The sequence below is a fragment of the Scedosporium apiospermum genome (assembly GCF_000732125.1).
Source record: "Scedosporium apiospermum strain IHEM 14462 chromosome Unknown SEQ_SAPIO_0101, whole genome shotgun sequence".
NCBI lineage: Eukaryota > Fungi > Ascomycota > Sordariomycetes > Microascales > Microascaceae > Scedosporium > Scedosporium apiospermum.
The window spans coordinates 129616-146605 of NW_015971802.1; the positions used below are offsets into that span (position 1 = coordinate 129616).

A 16990-nucleotide genomic window follows, 5' to 3' on the forward strand; every position below is an offset into this window, starting at 1 on the left:
CCTTCATATTAGTCTTGACGCCAATATTAGCTGACAGAATTTTCCAACTAGCCTTGACGAGGGTCGGCTGGGGAGGGAAGTGACCCGAGGGAAGTGACCCGAAGTGATTCCTACGACAGCCCACTTTACTTGAAGTGACCCATAATTTTTCAACAGAAACAACGCTAGGCTTTACTGAGGGTTAGCTGACTCCCGAAATGTGTGGAGAACTGGCACTTACCCCGGATTATCATGTTCGCTGCAGGGTTTCTATTGCGGGGAAGAAAAGTCGACGCCGCCATAGTTTTAGTCTGTCCTTCGTCAATGCTGGTTCTTGTCGTTCGGTTACTTGGATTTTGGACAAGGGCAGATATGGGAAGAAAAGTTGTTTTAGCAACGCTCCGTATTCAAGTACCACGCGATGCAAGGGTAGCACGCTAATTTCCCTCTTGCAGTCTTCCTCAGACCTGCCCTCCATTATATTAGGATAGAGTGCCTACCGAGGACGTCGAGGTGATCACTCCACTACGTGTTATGCAGACTCTACCTGCAGGCGACTCATCAGAATTTCAATTTACCACGTAACTTGTTGTTGACATCGACCTCTTCACTGTCTGTCTCTGCGGCTCCGGCTTAACGACTGTTTGCGGTTATCTCTTCGCCTGAAAGCAAAAGGTTGACGCTACATAGCAAATTCAACCTACTCGTCATGTCCGATATGAAACGCGGAAAGGATGATCCGGCGACGGTGCCGCGCGATTCATCTGGCGATGTAGATGTATTGAAGCTTGAAATGCAAGCAGCGGAAGATGTTGTCCCGAAGCCGGAGAGCATCCGGCACATGAGCCCTCAAGAGCTCCAGGCTTTTGAAACAAAGATGGTCCGAAAAATGGACCTCGTCATCATGTAAGTTGCCGATTCGTTATTCACGACATTGCATTTGGCGTTTGACAGCCCACGACATGCGCGAATATTAACGAGATAAATATAGGCCAATCATGGGGATATTATACATTCTCAATTGTAAACTAAGATTATCACCCGTTCGTCGAATTGTCAAATGCTGACACAGAGTAGATGTTGACAGATCTGCCCTTGCCGCGGCCAAGCTCTATGGGATTATGGAAGACCTGAACATGACAACCAATGACTTCGCGACTGCCATCTCTATTCTATTCGGTAAGTTGAGATATTGGGCGTTCTTGGCCCTATCAGGTATCTATCGCTAACCACTCTTTTCCCAGTTGGGTACCTTCCTTTCCAGATCCCATCGAATTTGGTCATGACGAAGATTTCTCGGCCCGGGCTTTGTAAGTTGCTTTGGAATCCCAGATACTTGGGTCCTATGTGCACCGCTGACTCTTAGACCCCCAAACCTAGACATCTGCAGCGCTGCGGCAGTATGGGGTAGCGTTAGTGCTTGCACTGCGGCTGCCAAGAATTACAATTCTCTCCTAGCCCTGCGTGTTCTGCTCGGCATCACGGAGGCCGTCTTCTTCCCCGGTGTCATCTACTTCCTTAGCGCATGGTACACCAAGAACGAGCTTGGGAAGCGACTAGCTGCTCTCTTCATGTTTCAAATGCTGGGAAGTGCATTTGGTGGATTCGTCGCCGCCGCCTGTTTGACTCTTGACGGCCGATATGGAATTGCGGGTTGGCGTTGGCTTTTCATCGTGTAGGTTGCGGCTCCAAGTCCCGTTCAGCACTCGTGCGCAACCCACTAACGACAATCTTCTAGTGAGGGTGTCATCACCGTTGGCTGTGGCATCATTTTTTCCTTGATTATGCCCGAGTATCCGCACAACGCTCGACTTCTGAAGCCTATTGAACGAGACTATGCCGTCTGGCGTATCGAGATGGAGGCCGGTGATGGAGAGGCCCATGAAGATACCACCACGTGGGAGGGTTTCAAGCTTGCAATTCTGGACCCCAAAATTTGGCTCATGGTTTGGTGTATGGGCATGGGTCAGGCGATGGGTAGTATCGTCAACTTTTTCCCGTAAGTCGATCTAGGCCGGCTAGCCACTGACGTGCTGTTGGCGTTTCATACCTTGAACTAACCCTCCTGTTATATAGTTCCATTGTATCAACCCTCGGCTACAACAAGATGATCTCTCTTCTTCTTACGGCGCCTCCTTATGTTTTGGCCGCCATCTGGTTCTACATCATCTCGTATATTAGTGACGTAAGTCCCCATAACTGTTCCGTAAAATACTATATTATGATATTGACCTTCGAAGAAAAAAACTACGATATATCCTATCATCGTTTTCTGTCTTAGCGTCTCATTCATTGCGTATATTATCGCGCTGTCCACCTTGAATACCGGAGCGCGCTACTTCGCGATGATGCTTATGCCTTCCGTATGCTGTAAGTTTGAGTCTTAATACACCTTTCTGATATTGTTATCTTGCGACACTAATATTTCATATAGCGGGACCCCAGATCATGCTTTATAAGACTCTCAGCATCCACATGGCGCGACCGTTTCCGAAGCGAGCTGCTGGCGTTGCCATGATGAACGCCATCGGTGGCCTGTCCAATGTCTGGACCAGCTACCTTTACTACGCGCCTCCCAATTATTACGCCGCTTTCGGATGCCGTAAGTCAACTCCGACTTTTATCCAAGAATTGGAAAACACTATGCATGGAGTCGTACACTGATGAATTTCCCATCTTCCGATAGTGCTTGGGTGTGCCGCAGCGTTTCTTTTCACGATTTCAGGCTACACTGTTTACGTGAGGAGGGTCAACAAACTCCTCGGTGGCAGTGAGGAGGACCAGCGCAAGGCAATGAAGACCGGAGTTACGAAGCAACAAGTTGAACTTGGGTGGAGGTATGTTGGGTACTAAAAGGCTAATTATCGTGCCCTATATATTGTCCTTCAGGTTTCTTTTATGGACTCCAGCGGAAGTGTACTAAGGCTAAGAGGAAGTGGGAGATCCTGGGTATTAACGGGCAGAGATATCCCTGAAGTCAAAACCTTCAAGCCTTCTCTAGAAGTGGGAGTGGTTAATCTAGGCAGCCGATACGTGACGAAATTCAAGATTGGAATACTCCGGCGGGTGAAACCGTGAAGCGGTTAGTGTGTATCGTAGTCGTGTTAACACATTCTGTCACGTATCACACATTACCCATAAGCATGGGTGGAAAATGAAGGATACAGCACGTTTAAGCTAATTCAAATCGCAGAGGGATTCCGAGTCTAATATACTTAGCTTTTTTGCTCAATGGCATTACAATCTCTCCCACACTCAAGGTGACTTCTGCCAGGTCAATTTTCTTAATTGCCCCTATGTACGTGTGACGGCGCGCAAGCTTTGTTTCTTGACGTATGCCAAAGAACAAGAAAACGATTATAGGATTATTTTTTTGATACGAAGAGGAATAAAAGTTTTACTGCGTAAATCGAGGAAAAAACAGAACTTATAATTCCAATGTATGACTTCAATTTAACTCAATATATATATCTTACGGCTTGCGACCATCTACATCATCTTGAAAATAGAGCAATTCATGATATCATCAGTCCAGTCGCCGTCTTTCGGCTACGGTTAATATCCTTTCACCGTGGGGACATTCTTAATTTTTTCCCAAACCCAAGGCGTCAGCGTCGAGCTGAAATTGTTACTAAACTTGATGTTCAAGTAGTTATAGCCATCCTCGGGCACGTATTCCACGGCAATCTTGGCTTGACCATACTCCTCGAGCGACTCAATCGTTGGACGCAGTGACTCGGGAACGGGGGTAACGATGCCGTTTTTGTACCACCTTTACAAAGAAAGTTTAGTGGCTTGTTATGAACGTTTATCCTTACACAAATTTGGACTCACGCTGCATAGTAGACGATCGCAAGCATAATGCGGATCTGATTTGTAGGATTCGGCATACCGGCATGCCTGCGGAGTGTCGTTAGTAATGCCTAATACCTGGCTCGATGGTTGGTGCCGAGACAAGCTTACCAGAGCCTGAAATCGCGGAGAACGATAGACCCTCTCTTAATCCTGGGATACACCGGGGGTCGAACCTTTCTCCTTTCTTCGACTTTATCAACTGCGATCATGGGTTCGCCCAGCTCTCCGTGATCGTTGATGTTGGTGTTCTGAGTCCCAAGCCACAATTCAGTGGTACCATTTTCGGGGCCTACATCCACCAAGCAAGTATTGAAAGCAATCGCAAAGGGATGCTCGGGGTGCTCGAAGCGGATATCCGCGTGAACCATCTGTCGCTCTTGGGTGGCGAGTAGTGTATTGGAGCGGATGAAGTGCACCTCGGGTCGTGGGCCGAGGATGTTGGAAATAATGCGGGTGCCGTGCTTGTTGGCATAGACTTCGGGGAATAGCCATTCTATTGCCACACGAATTTTATTAGAAAATCACTGGCTCTCCCTTCGTAAAATAGTCCACACAATCTTACCGGGTTCTAGAGGAGGAACCTGAGAGAGGTTCCCACCAACGGCAGCACCTTTGGTTTTAGCGTTGACGTTAAGATGACTTTGCAGTAGAAGATTCAATGGTTAGGATTCATGGTGTCTATAATGGCGACAAGATCTATAATACGGCCTCGTGAAGTGCGTCACGTACTTGAAATGAACCTCTCCTCCCCCGTTCAGCAGCTTGGCGGTATCCTGAAGCATCCTCTCATTGAGCTTGTCGATGATGGCGGTGTCAATAGCGTTCTCAACAACGACAAGACCATCATTGAAGAAGGCCTCAATAGCATCATAGAGCTTCTTGTCACTCATGACGCCACTGTCTCGCTCCTCATTCGTGAGAGAGATAATGACGGGTCCATCGGAGGAAGTTGCCGGTATAGCCATGTTGGTTAAATGAACGAGCGTTCTTCGCGTGTTTGTTATTGTATGATAATGTGTTGGGGCTTATAATGGACCCGTGACGGTTACGTAGTTCAAGATGATTTTGGAATTGAAGGATATTTTTATAATCTAGCGGAACGTTATACAACGGATTCCACTTTCGGACGCCTAGGCGTATTTAGGAGTCACGGGTCTTGAGAGCATGCTTGTTTCCCTGGAGCTTTACCACAAATTTCCCTTCGGCATTAGGCCCTTCGTTCGTCGGAACGAAGCGGGATGCACAAACTCTTGATGTTAACCCCGCAGCACCCGCATGATTTCAGCGTGGAGCTTAGCGCCATTCTTTTTCTCCAGACATCGGAGCTTGTCAAACAAGTCAGGTTCTCGGATAGCCGATCGGCTACGCTAACCCTAATTAGGAAAATTCAGACGATGGCTGCGACTAGCGCTCAGTTCCATCTCGAGGGCGAGACGAAGCATCTCTCCACCGAGTGGTGATGCGGGGTAGAGGAGCGGCTTCCCGGTAGATAGTGATGCCTTAGTCAAGAGATCGTTAAGAAGCGTACTATGGAAGTCCATAACAAGTCTGGTTTCACACACTTACTGTTGCTATGTTTTACCTTCAGAGCCTGACTTCCGTTCCTAACAGTACTCAATATCTCAACCGCCCTCACCAAGCCATACGCCATATTGGAGACTGCAACACCAATCCCAGCACTCTAGCCAGCATAAGCTAACCATGGCTGCTAGTCAACATGTCTCGTTCAAATTAGAAGACCTGTTCTCGGTGAAGGGCAAAGTGGTTGTTGTCACGGGCGGGGGGTCTGGCCTTGGCAAAGCCATCGCCGAGGGCTTCGCTGTCAACGGAGCGAAAGTCTATATCACTGGCAGGAGACTAGATGTATTAGAAACTGCCGTTAAGCAAATCTCTGGCGACATTCATGCGTAAGTGCAAAAATAAGGCTATTGAGCGTCTCTATTCCTCTCATTAGACCCGCAGCACATCATCCGCAAGCAAAGCATGTTGCATTTTCTCTTTTCAGTCTAACTTGTCTCTAGAATTCAAGGCGATGTCCAGACAAAAGAGGGATGTCGTTCAATTGCGGATGCGATTGGAGCTTCAGAGGCTCATGTGAGTCAAATAAAATGGATACGCGGCCTGGCACTGTTGTCTAGAACCTAACTGATGGAGCAGGTTGATACGCTTGTTCATAGTGCCGGGGTCAACAGCCCCTGGCGGGTAATAGCGCAGGATCACAACGACCGTAAGTCCAGCGATGAGACGTTCAGACAAATTAATATGTATTTATTAACATTGAAAATAGCGGATCAGGTCGAGAACCTGCTTATCAATGGCCTTGAAGAGTAAGATAGTGTATCCGCTGCTATCCTCGGAGCAAGTTAATAATGGAATTTTAAATAGGGAGGACTTTAATCGAAGCAATCAAAGTGAGTCTCCAAAGCTCGATTTACTTGGGCAACCCATGATACGAATTGTATTCACTGATTATCTCCCTCTGTTTAGTAAACGTGATGGGTGTTTACTTCCTTACGGCATATTTTATTCCTCTTCTGAGAAAGGCTGCCGACCCTAATATTTGTGTTATTGCGTCATTGGCTGGAATCGCGAACCAAAGGTAGCTGAGGTGAGGATGCAATATGAAACAATCAATAACTAATAACTACTTGCAAGGTCGATGGGTTCTCCAACGTATGCTGTTTCCAAAGCTGCGGGTGAGTGTTTGGGAACCCTGCTTTACATCGAGATGTAGGGAATTACTGACCACATATATTAATAGCCGTGCATTTGGCTAAGCTTCTTGCTGGCCGTCTTCACCCGTAAGATATTATCATCTTAACCCACCTTAAACCCCTTGGTCTTTGAGGCCTCTGTGAGACGACCATACTGATAATCCTAGGATGAAAATCCGCGTCAACACGATATGTCCCGGAATATTCCCTTCCGAAATGACTGGTGTGACGGCCGGCAAACACGAATATAACATCAACCACCAGGCTGAGCGTGCCGCCAGGCGCTGCACGGCTGGACGACCCGGACGCCCAGAGGAGATGGTCGGTCCAGTGTTGATGCTCTCGAGTGCTGGAGGAGGTTACATAAACCATGCTCTGCTTACCGTAGATGGTGGAAGGTTGATGGGATTGTCGATTAATGACGGGATCCGAATGCCGGAAGATACATACACGTGAGTTGTTACCTGGACTACTCTAGGTGTGAGGGCGATTATATAACTTGAGAGCTAACCGAAGTGTGTATCGCCAGTGACGAGATTCTGGGATGAGATATAATTATTCAAATGAATATGCAGATATTCTCTATCTTCCACTCTCCCCCTCAAAGCCCTAGAAGCGTCAAGACTGCTCGACCTTCGTAATAACGCTTTCATTGTACTCTCATCAATCTACTTCGTCTTAATGTCTGACTCAACCAGCGCTCTGCCTTCTGGGATATCAAGGGGAGTCGTATTCATCACTGCATGGATGAAGCAGGGAGTCTTTCTACAATCTAGACATTCTGCGAGCAGTCGGACTACTCACTGAAGTTTCCTCTCTTCCTTATCTGAACCCTCCTTTACAACAAGCATCAATAGGGCGGCACAGCCAATTGAACCCCTTAAATGTAAGATATTGATTTTGCTCCTAGATGTACCTACTGCCTCACGGCCAGGAGGTACCTCGACCCAGATCATAGTTGTGATCCCCTAGACTATATGCCCAAATATAGGCCTGCAAAAATATCCTTGGACGGAGTTTTTCCATTTTAGTATAAAATTGAGATTGTCACAGGAGTGGTCAAATACGAGGCTCTGTGCCTTGGCTGGCCTTGTTGTAGGCTCCAGCTTTGAATCCGAAAATGGAATTTGGTGCGCCCACTTCTCGTCTGCGTTTCTGGTGGTATTTCACTCTTGAAGAAACGCAACGGCGAGTAACTCGAACAGTTACATATCGTAGTCATGTCAGCCATGAGAAGTGTGAGAGCCTAGCCGCGATCCGCGGAGCTTCGGCCGTCTAATATCCCATTAGCTTCATAGCAGGATGGCGCACGGGATAGCCACCCTTCTTACTTCACGTTCCAGAAGCAGACGGGCGCGATTTCGTAGATACGGGCTTGACGGAGGCATCACGTGTTACTAGCGACGGGTGTATGCCTTGATCGACGACCAGTTCCCGAGAGCACACCTCCCACACCATCTGGGTTACCTTCATGATGGCATAAGTTCCGCTATTACGTGAAAGTCAACCCCCCCTGTAGTAATATCCAGAGTCAACAAGTAGAAACGAAAATTAGAATATGCGTCGTCAAATGCCTTGTGGGACTCGTACGAATCATATATGATGACAAAAAGATGCCCCAAGTGTCGCGACCAGCGCCATTTGATTGTAAGTGGTCTCATACCGCCGCTGCGCCCGGCTGCCTTTACATCATGTCTCGAAGAGAGTTCTCGATATCTTAGTACTGAGCCTGATGGGGATCAGATACATAAGTGGACTAGTAGTGGGCATACATTTACAAACGAAGAAAACAGGAATGTCAGATTGAGAGTTCCTAGGATTGACCATTCCACGTTTAGAATGATATTCCTAATATTAAAATCAAGAGTGCCCGAATCACCATACCGGAAGCGATCTGTCAGACCCACCAAGAGGAACCAGGGGCCTGAACTCGCTGTCAAAATATGAGCATATTTCACCAACAGTCATGCTGATAATGAGAGGAGAATCTAGGCCCGACCTCTTCTCATAGTAGTCTGGGAAGTATCCCTGAACCGGCCGCCATATTTCGGTCTTCTGCGATGGCGTTCCGCAACCACTCTCACTGAGAGTCATTGAGTCCTGCCTCAGATCCGGGTCTTGTAAGACATGATTTATGATACCCGCCGTAGCCTTATGGCCACTACACTCAGCCCATTCGGCCGGCGATTTACCGTCCATGCTATCTTTTGCATCTGCAGGAGCCCCGTGAGCCAAGAGGACCCTAACGAGGTCCGCGCTCCCCTGGCTCGCAGCGCTATGCAGTGGTGTCACGCCGTTAAAATCGGGCTTCCCTGGATCTGCTCCTTGCGCGATAAGCTGCTTGGCAATGTTAAGGTGGCCCCGGATAGTTGCTGCGTGAAGAGCTGTGCCACCAAAGCGGCTTCCGGCAGCGTTGATTTCGTCAGGTGCTGCAGACTGGAGCAGCCAATCGACCACCCCATCAAGACCCAGTGAGGAGGCGTAATATAGTGAAGTCGCATGCCTGGGGAAGACATTCCATTTGAAAGGTGCATCCGCTGCATTGAGGACTTGGACCCAAGACATGAATATTTTCCGAGCCTCGTGTGAGAAGAACCGGAGAGTCTGGTTCCACAAATCTACATTATCCTCTGCCATCCGAGAGTGGTAAAACCAGTATTTGGCTGTGTACGTCAAAAGTGGAAATCGCCTCAATCGAGACATATATTCCTTCCGGCTGTTGCATGGTCCAGAGCGCAGATCTGAGAAGAATAGATAGGTGAGGCAATCTTGGGCCAGCTCCAAGTGGCCCGCTCCGGGCTTTAGGGCAAACCTTGCTGTTTCCGGGCTTTGTTCAATGTCTCCGGAGACAAGATAGTCCCGAACCGATAGGTGGGTTAGTGTGACATGCCCATCTGCTGTCAGAGTGATGAGGCTCTTGCCAAGGGTCAGTATGTCCTCGGCACTTCGAAGTCGGTACTCGTCATCGATCCTGTCCCCCCCTTTCTCGATCGCAAGTGCTTCCCAGAGCTGCCCCAGTGACACTGAGGCGGCTGAAAAGGATAGCCAGGTCAAAATCTTTCGGACAATAGGCGCTTCTGATTGGGGTATATCTGCCAAAATCCTGCCATAGGTTTGGTTCAGCCCCGGTGGCAGTTCTTCAAGAGCTCTCTTAATGTCGCGGATTGTTCGACAGTGGCCCAGGCTGTCCATCTGACACGCAGCCCATCGAAACCTAATTAGTAGTCCGTATCAGTTAAAATCTCGATTCACATTAGTTGGACACTTTACATGGCCACCTTTGGGTTTCTTACATTCCCCTTGACTTCGAGAGCAAAGAATCTGAGACCAGTCTCCGAAGATCGGATGATAGCCAGGACAGATGTGGGTCACTATCCAAGCGGCCCATAACATACCGCTCGATATCCTGATCGATTTCGGAAACATGGTTTTCCAGTGAAATATGTCGAGAGTCTTCAAGCGCTCGTCTGATGCTCATATCGTTTCGGTGGGTCGCAAGCACATTGAGTGTTGAAACCGACTTCGCCAGGGAAAGCAAGTATTGCGCAAGTGAATCACAATCACCGACCTCATCAATAGCATCGATGAAAAGGTACACTCGCCGCTTTTCCGAGATTGTCCGAATGGCACGAGAAACCACCTCGATCATTGGGTAAGACGGCTGATACCATGCGTTCCTGGACCGATACGCACTGAGCAGATCGTCCGGGAAGTGGTGCAGCTGGGTGCACAGCTGAGACAACAGTGATCCGAGGATGTTTCCGATATTTTGAGTGACGGGATCGCGGAAGTCGCAGTACGCAAAGGCGTATAGGGCTCCATCGCCAGATTGATCGAGGGTGGAGGAGACCGACTCTATCACACGACTCCTAGATTTTTACATTAGCAAAAGGTAGCCTTACATGTGCTAATGGATTTAGCGCGTTGCCTTGTCAAGTACCTACATCATCGTTGTTTTTCCAGAACCCGCTGCGTTAAGTTTCAGATTCGTCAATAATAGAACCCGGCCTTACGTTGTTGGCATCTACGTATCAGGAAACCAAGAGAGAAACGGCTTGGGCCAACTTACGCGGTCCGGCCACGCCTAAAATATTATCCTTCCCCCCTAGCCATTCGCTAAAGTCTCTATTGTTGAGGAACCATTCTGAGGTCCCGGCCTGAGACTTCTCCCAGGCCGAAAAATGAGCTTGCCTGGGCTTGAGAGGGGACAGCCAATCGACTACCGCCTTCTGTTGCGCATCTACGTACTGTCAGAATATCAGAATGCTCCAAGACAATTAATCACCATTGCCAACCGCACGTACCAAGTACAGTTGTGCTGAGACTTCGTTCAAGCAAACGCAGGCGCTCGCAAGAGTCATCCATTTTGTGGTCAAGAACTATTGTTAGTCTCTCTATATCCCGAATCATGATCCTGCATCACGGAAGTGAATCTTAGTGAGGCCGTATCGACTATATAAATATACGCCTATATCCTTATTTGATTCTACTCACAGGTTGTGAGAGCTGATTGCGAGATTCAAGGACGCTTTGCATCGCTGCAGACTGGCAATTGACTCACTCGCATCGTTGGCTTTTAGTCGCCAAATCGTTGACCGGAGAAGGAGTTTGCTTGTCGACTCGAGGAGAGCAGAGACATGCTCTGGTCGAATACGGACTTCAAGAGCACGAAGCTCAGCTAAACACATTGCTATGGCCGGCTCGACAATCTCTTCCAGCGAGTTCGTTTTCTCACCCGACGAGTCTTCTTTGTCGAGAGCGGATTGAACAGCTTCGATCACATTGCGAAGATCGCGGACCTCTTCGATCACTTGAATCAAGGTCCAAGGAATCTTGCGCATTGCTGCTCGTACGTCGTAGCAGAAGCAGAGTATAGCGGAAGCAGCTTGCAGGGATGCAAGGATACCTGCGGTTATACTTAGGGGGTCCATCTTGACGCCGATGGTTGGAATTAGTTTGGGAAGGACTGGGGCGATGGCGTACGTTAGAGAGCCTTTTTTTAAATAATTGTAATAATAAACAGTCTTTAAAATTTTCCTTTTCCATCCCTATTTCCCTTTCCTTGACGGTACGGAGGAGAACATGAGGCGTACCACACCGAAACGAGTTGGCTATGCAAGGCAAGTTTCCTGCTGGCATGTTTGATTTAATGCAACTTTGTCACTGTCAGCAAGGTCGCCTTATCCAAGTCTCGAAATCGCATCAGATTGGGGGGGACTGCAGTTTCTACTCTCTAGGCACAATACATATCTTAAATACCGTATTTCTTCCTCGTAAAATCCCGTCTCTGTAAATTCGGACTGTACCGGTGCCCCCTAGCTGAATGGGGTGCCACCAGTGAAGCGGGCTGAAAGATCTGGAACGGGTCGCTTGAGGCCTCCAGAAGTTTACCACCAAGCGTGTATCCACTGAGTCGAATTTGGTCGCCAATGATGGAAAGGGGGGGCGAGAGGAAGGGGGGAATCGCTTCAGGCCAGTTGGCCGTTTCGCCTGAGATCAATGTTTACTTCGCAGTTAATCTGTAACTCACAGTGCTTGTTTCCGAAAATGTAATTTGATTTTCCTGATTCTTCGGTGATTGTAGAAGTGAAAGGAACGAGTAGAAGCAGAAGTAATACATGAAGATTGTTGCCTCGACGACCGTTGTAAATGTGCAACCGTCCGTGAACCGTTTTTCTACAATCATGAGATAACGGTTGCAGCCTCATGCAACAGTCCGCGGACCGTACCTGGGTCCTGCCTTGTTGGCCCTACTTTTTCAAGTTCTACCCTTGAGGCCCCTCATAGGGTGGGCCATCTTTTCATTGCTTCATCAGACTGCGGACTTGGTGCGTTACACAGCTGTGCAGTGCTGAGAGCTGAGTCCTGACCCAAATTACTTAGTACAGTCCGAATGATAACGCAGCCACCATATCCATTGGGTGTGATCCTAGAAATCAACACCCAATGGGGCTGGGCGCCTACGGAGTATGGATTGCCTCACCAGGATACGGACCTGGTGCGTTAGAACTGTGTGGTGATGAGCCCCAAGCCCCGAGTCCTGACCCACACCGCATTCCAAATGTGACAACCCAGCCATGGTATCCGTGCCTGAGTGCTTCGTGATGGTCAGTGGGCGTTACTCTTACCCTCTAGGCTCTTTGTCGGTGACGCTTGAAGGCCCCGGCAGAAGGACAGCAACAGATCCTATCGTGTGTCGGATATCACCATCCAGTGGCCTATAGAGTGCGATATATTGGGAGCTTGGATCTGTCAGTGTAAGGAGAGTGGAGGAAGCTAGCCGCTTCGCCTGGGGGTGCGGGATTGTGGGAGGAAGGGGGATCACGACGCAGTACCTTTTCAGATGGTGGCGATGAACCCGTCTTTATCGATTATGGAGTTGCCAGGGTAAGATTGAGGCGCACCTAGAGCAAGCATCTTATTTGCTAACCCTTAAATTCTGCTGCATTTCTACGCGCCACCGGCCTATTCCCTGGCCGAAAAACCCTGCTTTTGCAGACGTGGCATGAGAAGGGCGCACTCGAGCGCCGCTTCCATTGGACCTATGTTGCCGTGCGCTGCAGTTTCTGCGTGTTTCGCCTGCAGGATCGCCCATGCAGAGTGAAGAGGGTGTCGCCTCGTACTTGTCTCTGGTTTCCTGCCGGTCACCAGGCTGCCGTTAACGAGTTGATACTATTTACGTTGATCGGAAGCGCCATCGCTAAGTGGTGGAGGGCACCATGTGTGTCATGTGGTGGGAAAGACCGGTCGTGGATTTTCCGGCAGGTTTTTATAAAGGCCATGCCTTACCAGACGCCCAGCTCTCAGTAGTGCTTGTCGAATCCATTCATCGATACTCCCTCGTTGCACCGGCAACATAGCATTCCTTGCGTACCTGCTCAGCCCATTCAATAATCATTATCTTGCTATCACTTAAGGGCCTAGTTTAGGCATCCTCCCTCGTTCACAATGTCACAACCACCAGTAGTTCTGTCTCCCGCCCCAATGTCAGATAGCGGCTCAATACTTGACGAAGACAACACTTACATCGATCTTTCCAACAATGTGCCAGCCAGCTCGATTCCCTCGAAGCGGAATTTTGGCACAGTGGAGTGTGCCCGGCCGACACCGGCAAAGAAACGGGCAACCCACTTCGTCGACGGTCACCATGGGGTCCAAGAGACAAGGCCACAGATGCTTGCCAGAGCCGCGAAGACCTACAGGAATCTTTACGACTACAAAAGTTGCCCTTTACCGGAAGGCCATATCAGGATTCTTGTTCTTAAGCCACACCTGGATCCAACTGCCGATATTGTTGTCGAGCTCCGATCAATGTCAATGAAGGAGCTTGCTGACAAGCCCAAATCCTACCAGTACACTGCGCTCTCTTACAACTGGGGCGCGGGAGACGAAGATAATGTCGTCTGGGTGGACACATCGAAAGAGATCCTGCAAGGTTCCCAGCTCAAGTTTCCCGGGCTTTCCGAAGTGGCGATTCAATATGTCAGACACCAAAAAAAGCGGCTCAGAGTGAAACCGAACCTATACGCATTTCTCCAGGAATTCCGTGACCGAGAGGTTGAGGTAGCTCTCTGGGTAGACCGCATTTGCATTAACCAGCAAAGCAACGAGGAAAAGCAAGACCAAGTGTCCCGAATGAGTCAGATCTACTCTACCGCTGCCAATGTTGCCATTTGGCTGGGGCCCGCCGACGAGGGCCAAAAGTCAGACCGGGGAATGGATTTCATCAGCTCCATTCTCCAGGACGATATTGGGGACAAGCTCACAGACCGCTACGCCAAAAGCTGGTCCGATCTATTGTACCTAATGCGCCGTCGGTGGTTCTCGCGTCGATGGATCATCCAGGAGCTGGCGCTGGCGAAAGAAGCCGAGGTTCGATGTGGATCCAGGAGGAAACATTGGAGGGACTTCTCTGATGCGGTTTGCATCTTTACACTTCATTTTGATGCCATCCTCAAGCTAATTAGAGGGAAACCTGAGTTGGAGAGGTCACTAGACGGTATCAAGGATGTGAAGCCTCTCGGCGCTCGAATTCTTGTAGATGTCCTCTCCAACACATTTCAGCGGCATGCCGATGGTACTATCTACGCCTCGCGACAAGGTCTAGAGAGCCTTATCTCGTCTCTATCTACTTTCGAGACTTCAGATCCCCGTGACACCATCTACACGCTCCTAAACCTCGCGAAGGAGACCATTAACCTCTTTCCCCACAACGAGAAGTTGGATGAGCGGAGGCGGAAGAAGCTGGAGACGAACCCCCCACCGGTGCCGGATTACACCCTGGACCTCCTTGAGGTATACACTACATTTGTGAAATGGTGTGTAAAGGAGAGTGGCTCCCTGGACATCATTTGTCGCCACTGGGCTCTACCAGAGCTCAAGCAAGTACTGGATGAGTTCTACCCCAGAGTTTCTGTACTGCCGTCATGGATTAAGACGGTTCGCGACTCGGCGTACGGATCTCAGACGGAGGGGTTTGGTGGACGGAGAACCGGAGACAGCTTTGTTGGGACGCCCGAAACTCGCTGTTACAACGCTTCACTAAACATGGCTCCCGAGATTTCATATGGTCAAGATGATCCACCTCCCTCGCCCCAAACCAGTAAGTCAACCGACCAATCTTCACAAAGTCTCCCCACGAATGGCTTTCAGCCGCAGAGAAGCCGGAGAAAAGGACACCGACTTCAACGGCCCGCACTGGACTTGAGGAGTTCTATAAAGGTCAAGGGCCTATGCATTGGCCACGTGGCAAAGCCCACTCTAATGCTTGAGGGAATCATCCCGAGGGGAGTTCTGGAGAGCTTGGGACACGATGGTAATCGCATGGAACTGGAAGGGGTTCCGGAAATGCTATGGAGGACCCTCGTGGCAGATCGTGGCCCGGACGGAAAGATGCCGCCGGCATGGTATCACAGGGCCTGCATGACATGTCTCGTATCCGACACCAATTTTGGGAACATTAACACCAATTCCATTCTCCAACAAGACGACACCGCGCAGCTCAAGGCGAATTACCTCAAGAGAGTCCAGGCGGTCTGTTGGAACCGGGCATTCCTTGAATGTGAAGACGACGACAAGAAGAGACTGGTGGGCATCGGTCCCGGTGAAAGCCAAGCGGATGATTTGGTTTGTATCTTGTATGGCTGTTCCGTCCCATGCATTCTTCGGCCCACTTGGCGTGGGAGTGGAGATAAGTATACTCCTGATTATTACGAGCTTGTCGGTGAGGCGTTCATTTTGGGTCAAATGGATGGTGAGGCTCTTTTTGATTTATCAGAAGACGAGCTCTCAGGCCAGGATTTCCTTTTGATGTAGTTATTAGCTGCTAGGGACGTGTTGTTCGGCGTTGCGGTCGCCATGGGGCTGAGGATGAAGTACTAGGACAGCGATAATTTGTCTCTCGTCTTACTGGCGGCCATGTATTGGCTGTATTGTAAAACCGAGCCATATTTCTCTTCATCTTATTTGCAAGCGCGATTAGGACCTAAGTCCGAATGGAGACCGGCGGGCGAGTGATTCCAGCAGATATGATTGCTATGATTGTTCGACAATAGATTCCTCTAATGCATCCTCGAGGGTTGTGGTAACCCGCAAGGAAGCCGGGGGGTTTCATATAGTGTAGAGCTGGAGTTATAGTTTTTGATGTGAGTTCAAGCGACCCAAATAAACTGAATCCTGCCAATTTGGTGATTAACTGGTGGAGGCATAACCCGGCCCAACTTAGAGATTAAAGTCTCTTAAGATCACCCTGCAACATGAGCTGAACACATGGCTCGAGACCTTCTCAGATACGGTTGATTTATTAGGTATAAGCCTTTCCGCCTTGCCACCTCTTCTTGGATCCCACTCCAAGGCCCCTGCTGGTCTGCAGATTCTCAACGACTTGTCTCGGAAGCCGGGGCGTCAATGCCTTGGAGTGCCCCTTTGATCCTTTCAAGGACTTTGAGGAGTCACACTCTTTCGTATGACGACCCATTCTGGGAGACTTTGAGGATGAAGGTTCCACCATGTTTGGGACATTGCAGTGACTGGCTTAAAAGACGTGCAAGAAAGAGCAAACTGTGGTCAACATGGGGAGCTGATTGCGCCAGACTGCGCCGCATGTGAACAGAAATTGGTAGCGGGGGCACTGGGTTCACTGCTCAACTGCCGTCGTTGAATATTTCAAGAAAAAATTGCCTCAAGGAGAGCGGTGGGTCGAGCGGCCGGTGGTATGCCTCCCAAATTCACTAGACTCCTGTTTATGCAGAATTAGCTAAACTTCTACTTTCGTCCGGAAACAGATCGCAGAGCCATCTTCACACCGAAGAAGCCTCAAGGCAGCAGCAATCCGTTTGCTCGGGATGTTAAACCCAGCAGGACTCCTTCATCCGGGTGGTCGTTGGACTAGTTGCATAGTAATTATGTCTCAGACCTTGAAGTTCCTTCTTCATTGAAGTCTG

The 16990-nt window shown here is 49.2% G+C and overlaps 4 protein-coding genes and 1 pseudogene across 4 annotated transcripts; 3 read left to right on the forward strand and 2 right to left on the reverse strand.

The window, feature by feature from the left end:
• Nucleotides 1–688: 688 nt before the first annotated feature.
• Nucleotides 689–2832, forward strand: SAPIO_CDS6211 (uncharacterized protein; the record flags this gene model as incomplete). The annotated part of the gene is made up of 9 exons (XM_016788375.1): nt 689–885; nt 1067–1158; nt 1224–1289; nt 1360–1654; nt 1718–1978; nt 2056–2164; nt 2261–2342; nt 2414–2581; nt 2705–2832. 9 exons carry the CDS (start codon nt 689–691, stop codon nt 2830–2832), a joined length of 1398 nt encoding a protein of 465 aa, XP_016641956.1.
• A 702-nt stretch (nt 2833–3534) lies between these two features.
• On the reverse strand, nt 3535–4799 carry SAPIO_CDS6212 (uncharacterized protein; the record flags this gene model as incomplete). The annotated part of the gene is made up of 5 exons (XM_016788376.1): nt 3535–3751; nt 3814–3879; nt 3943–4327; nt 4397–4473; nt 4564–4799. The coding sequence occupies 5 exons, from the start codon at nt 4797–4799 to the stop codon at nt 3535–3537; spliced, it is 981 nt and encodes a 326-aa protein (XP_016641957.1).
• Nucleotides 4800–5535: 736 nt separating this feature from the next.
• On the forward strand, nt 5536–7096 carry SAPIO_CDS6213 (uncharacterized protein; the record flags this gene model as incomplete). The annotated part of the gene is made up of 10 exons (XM_016788377.1): nt 5536–5741; nt 5856–5928; nt 5992–6061; nt 6122–6161; nt 6220–6245; nt 6322–6433; nt 6490–6530; nt 6596–6635; nt 6716–7000; nt 7078–7096. 10 exons carry the CDS (start codon nt 5536–5538, stop codon nt 7094–7096), a joined length of 912 nt encoding a protein of 303 aa, XP_016641958.1.
• Nucleotides 7097–8423: 1327 nt separating this feature from the next.
• SAPIO_CDS6214 (uncharacterized protein) lies at nt 8424–11479 on the reverse strand (the record flags this gene model as incomplete). Its single annotated transcript, XM_016788378.1, has 4 exons — nt 8424–9762; nt 9944–10403; nt 10618–10788; nt 11110–11479. 4 exons carry the CDS (start codon nt 11477–11479, stop codon nt 8424–8426), a joined length of 2340 nt encoding a protein of 779 aa, XP_016641959.1.
• A 2017-nt stretch (nt 11480–13496) lies between these two features.
• On the forward strand, nt 13497–15863 carry SAPIO_CDS6215 (annotated as a pseudogene; the record flags this gene model as incomplete).
• Nucleotides 15864–16990: the final 1127 nt, after the last annotated feature.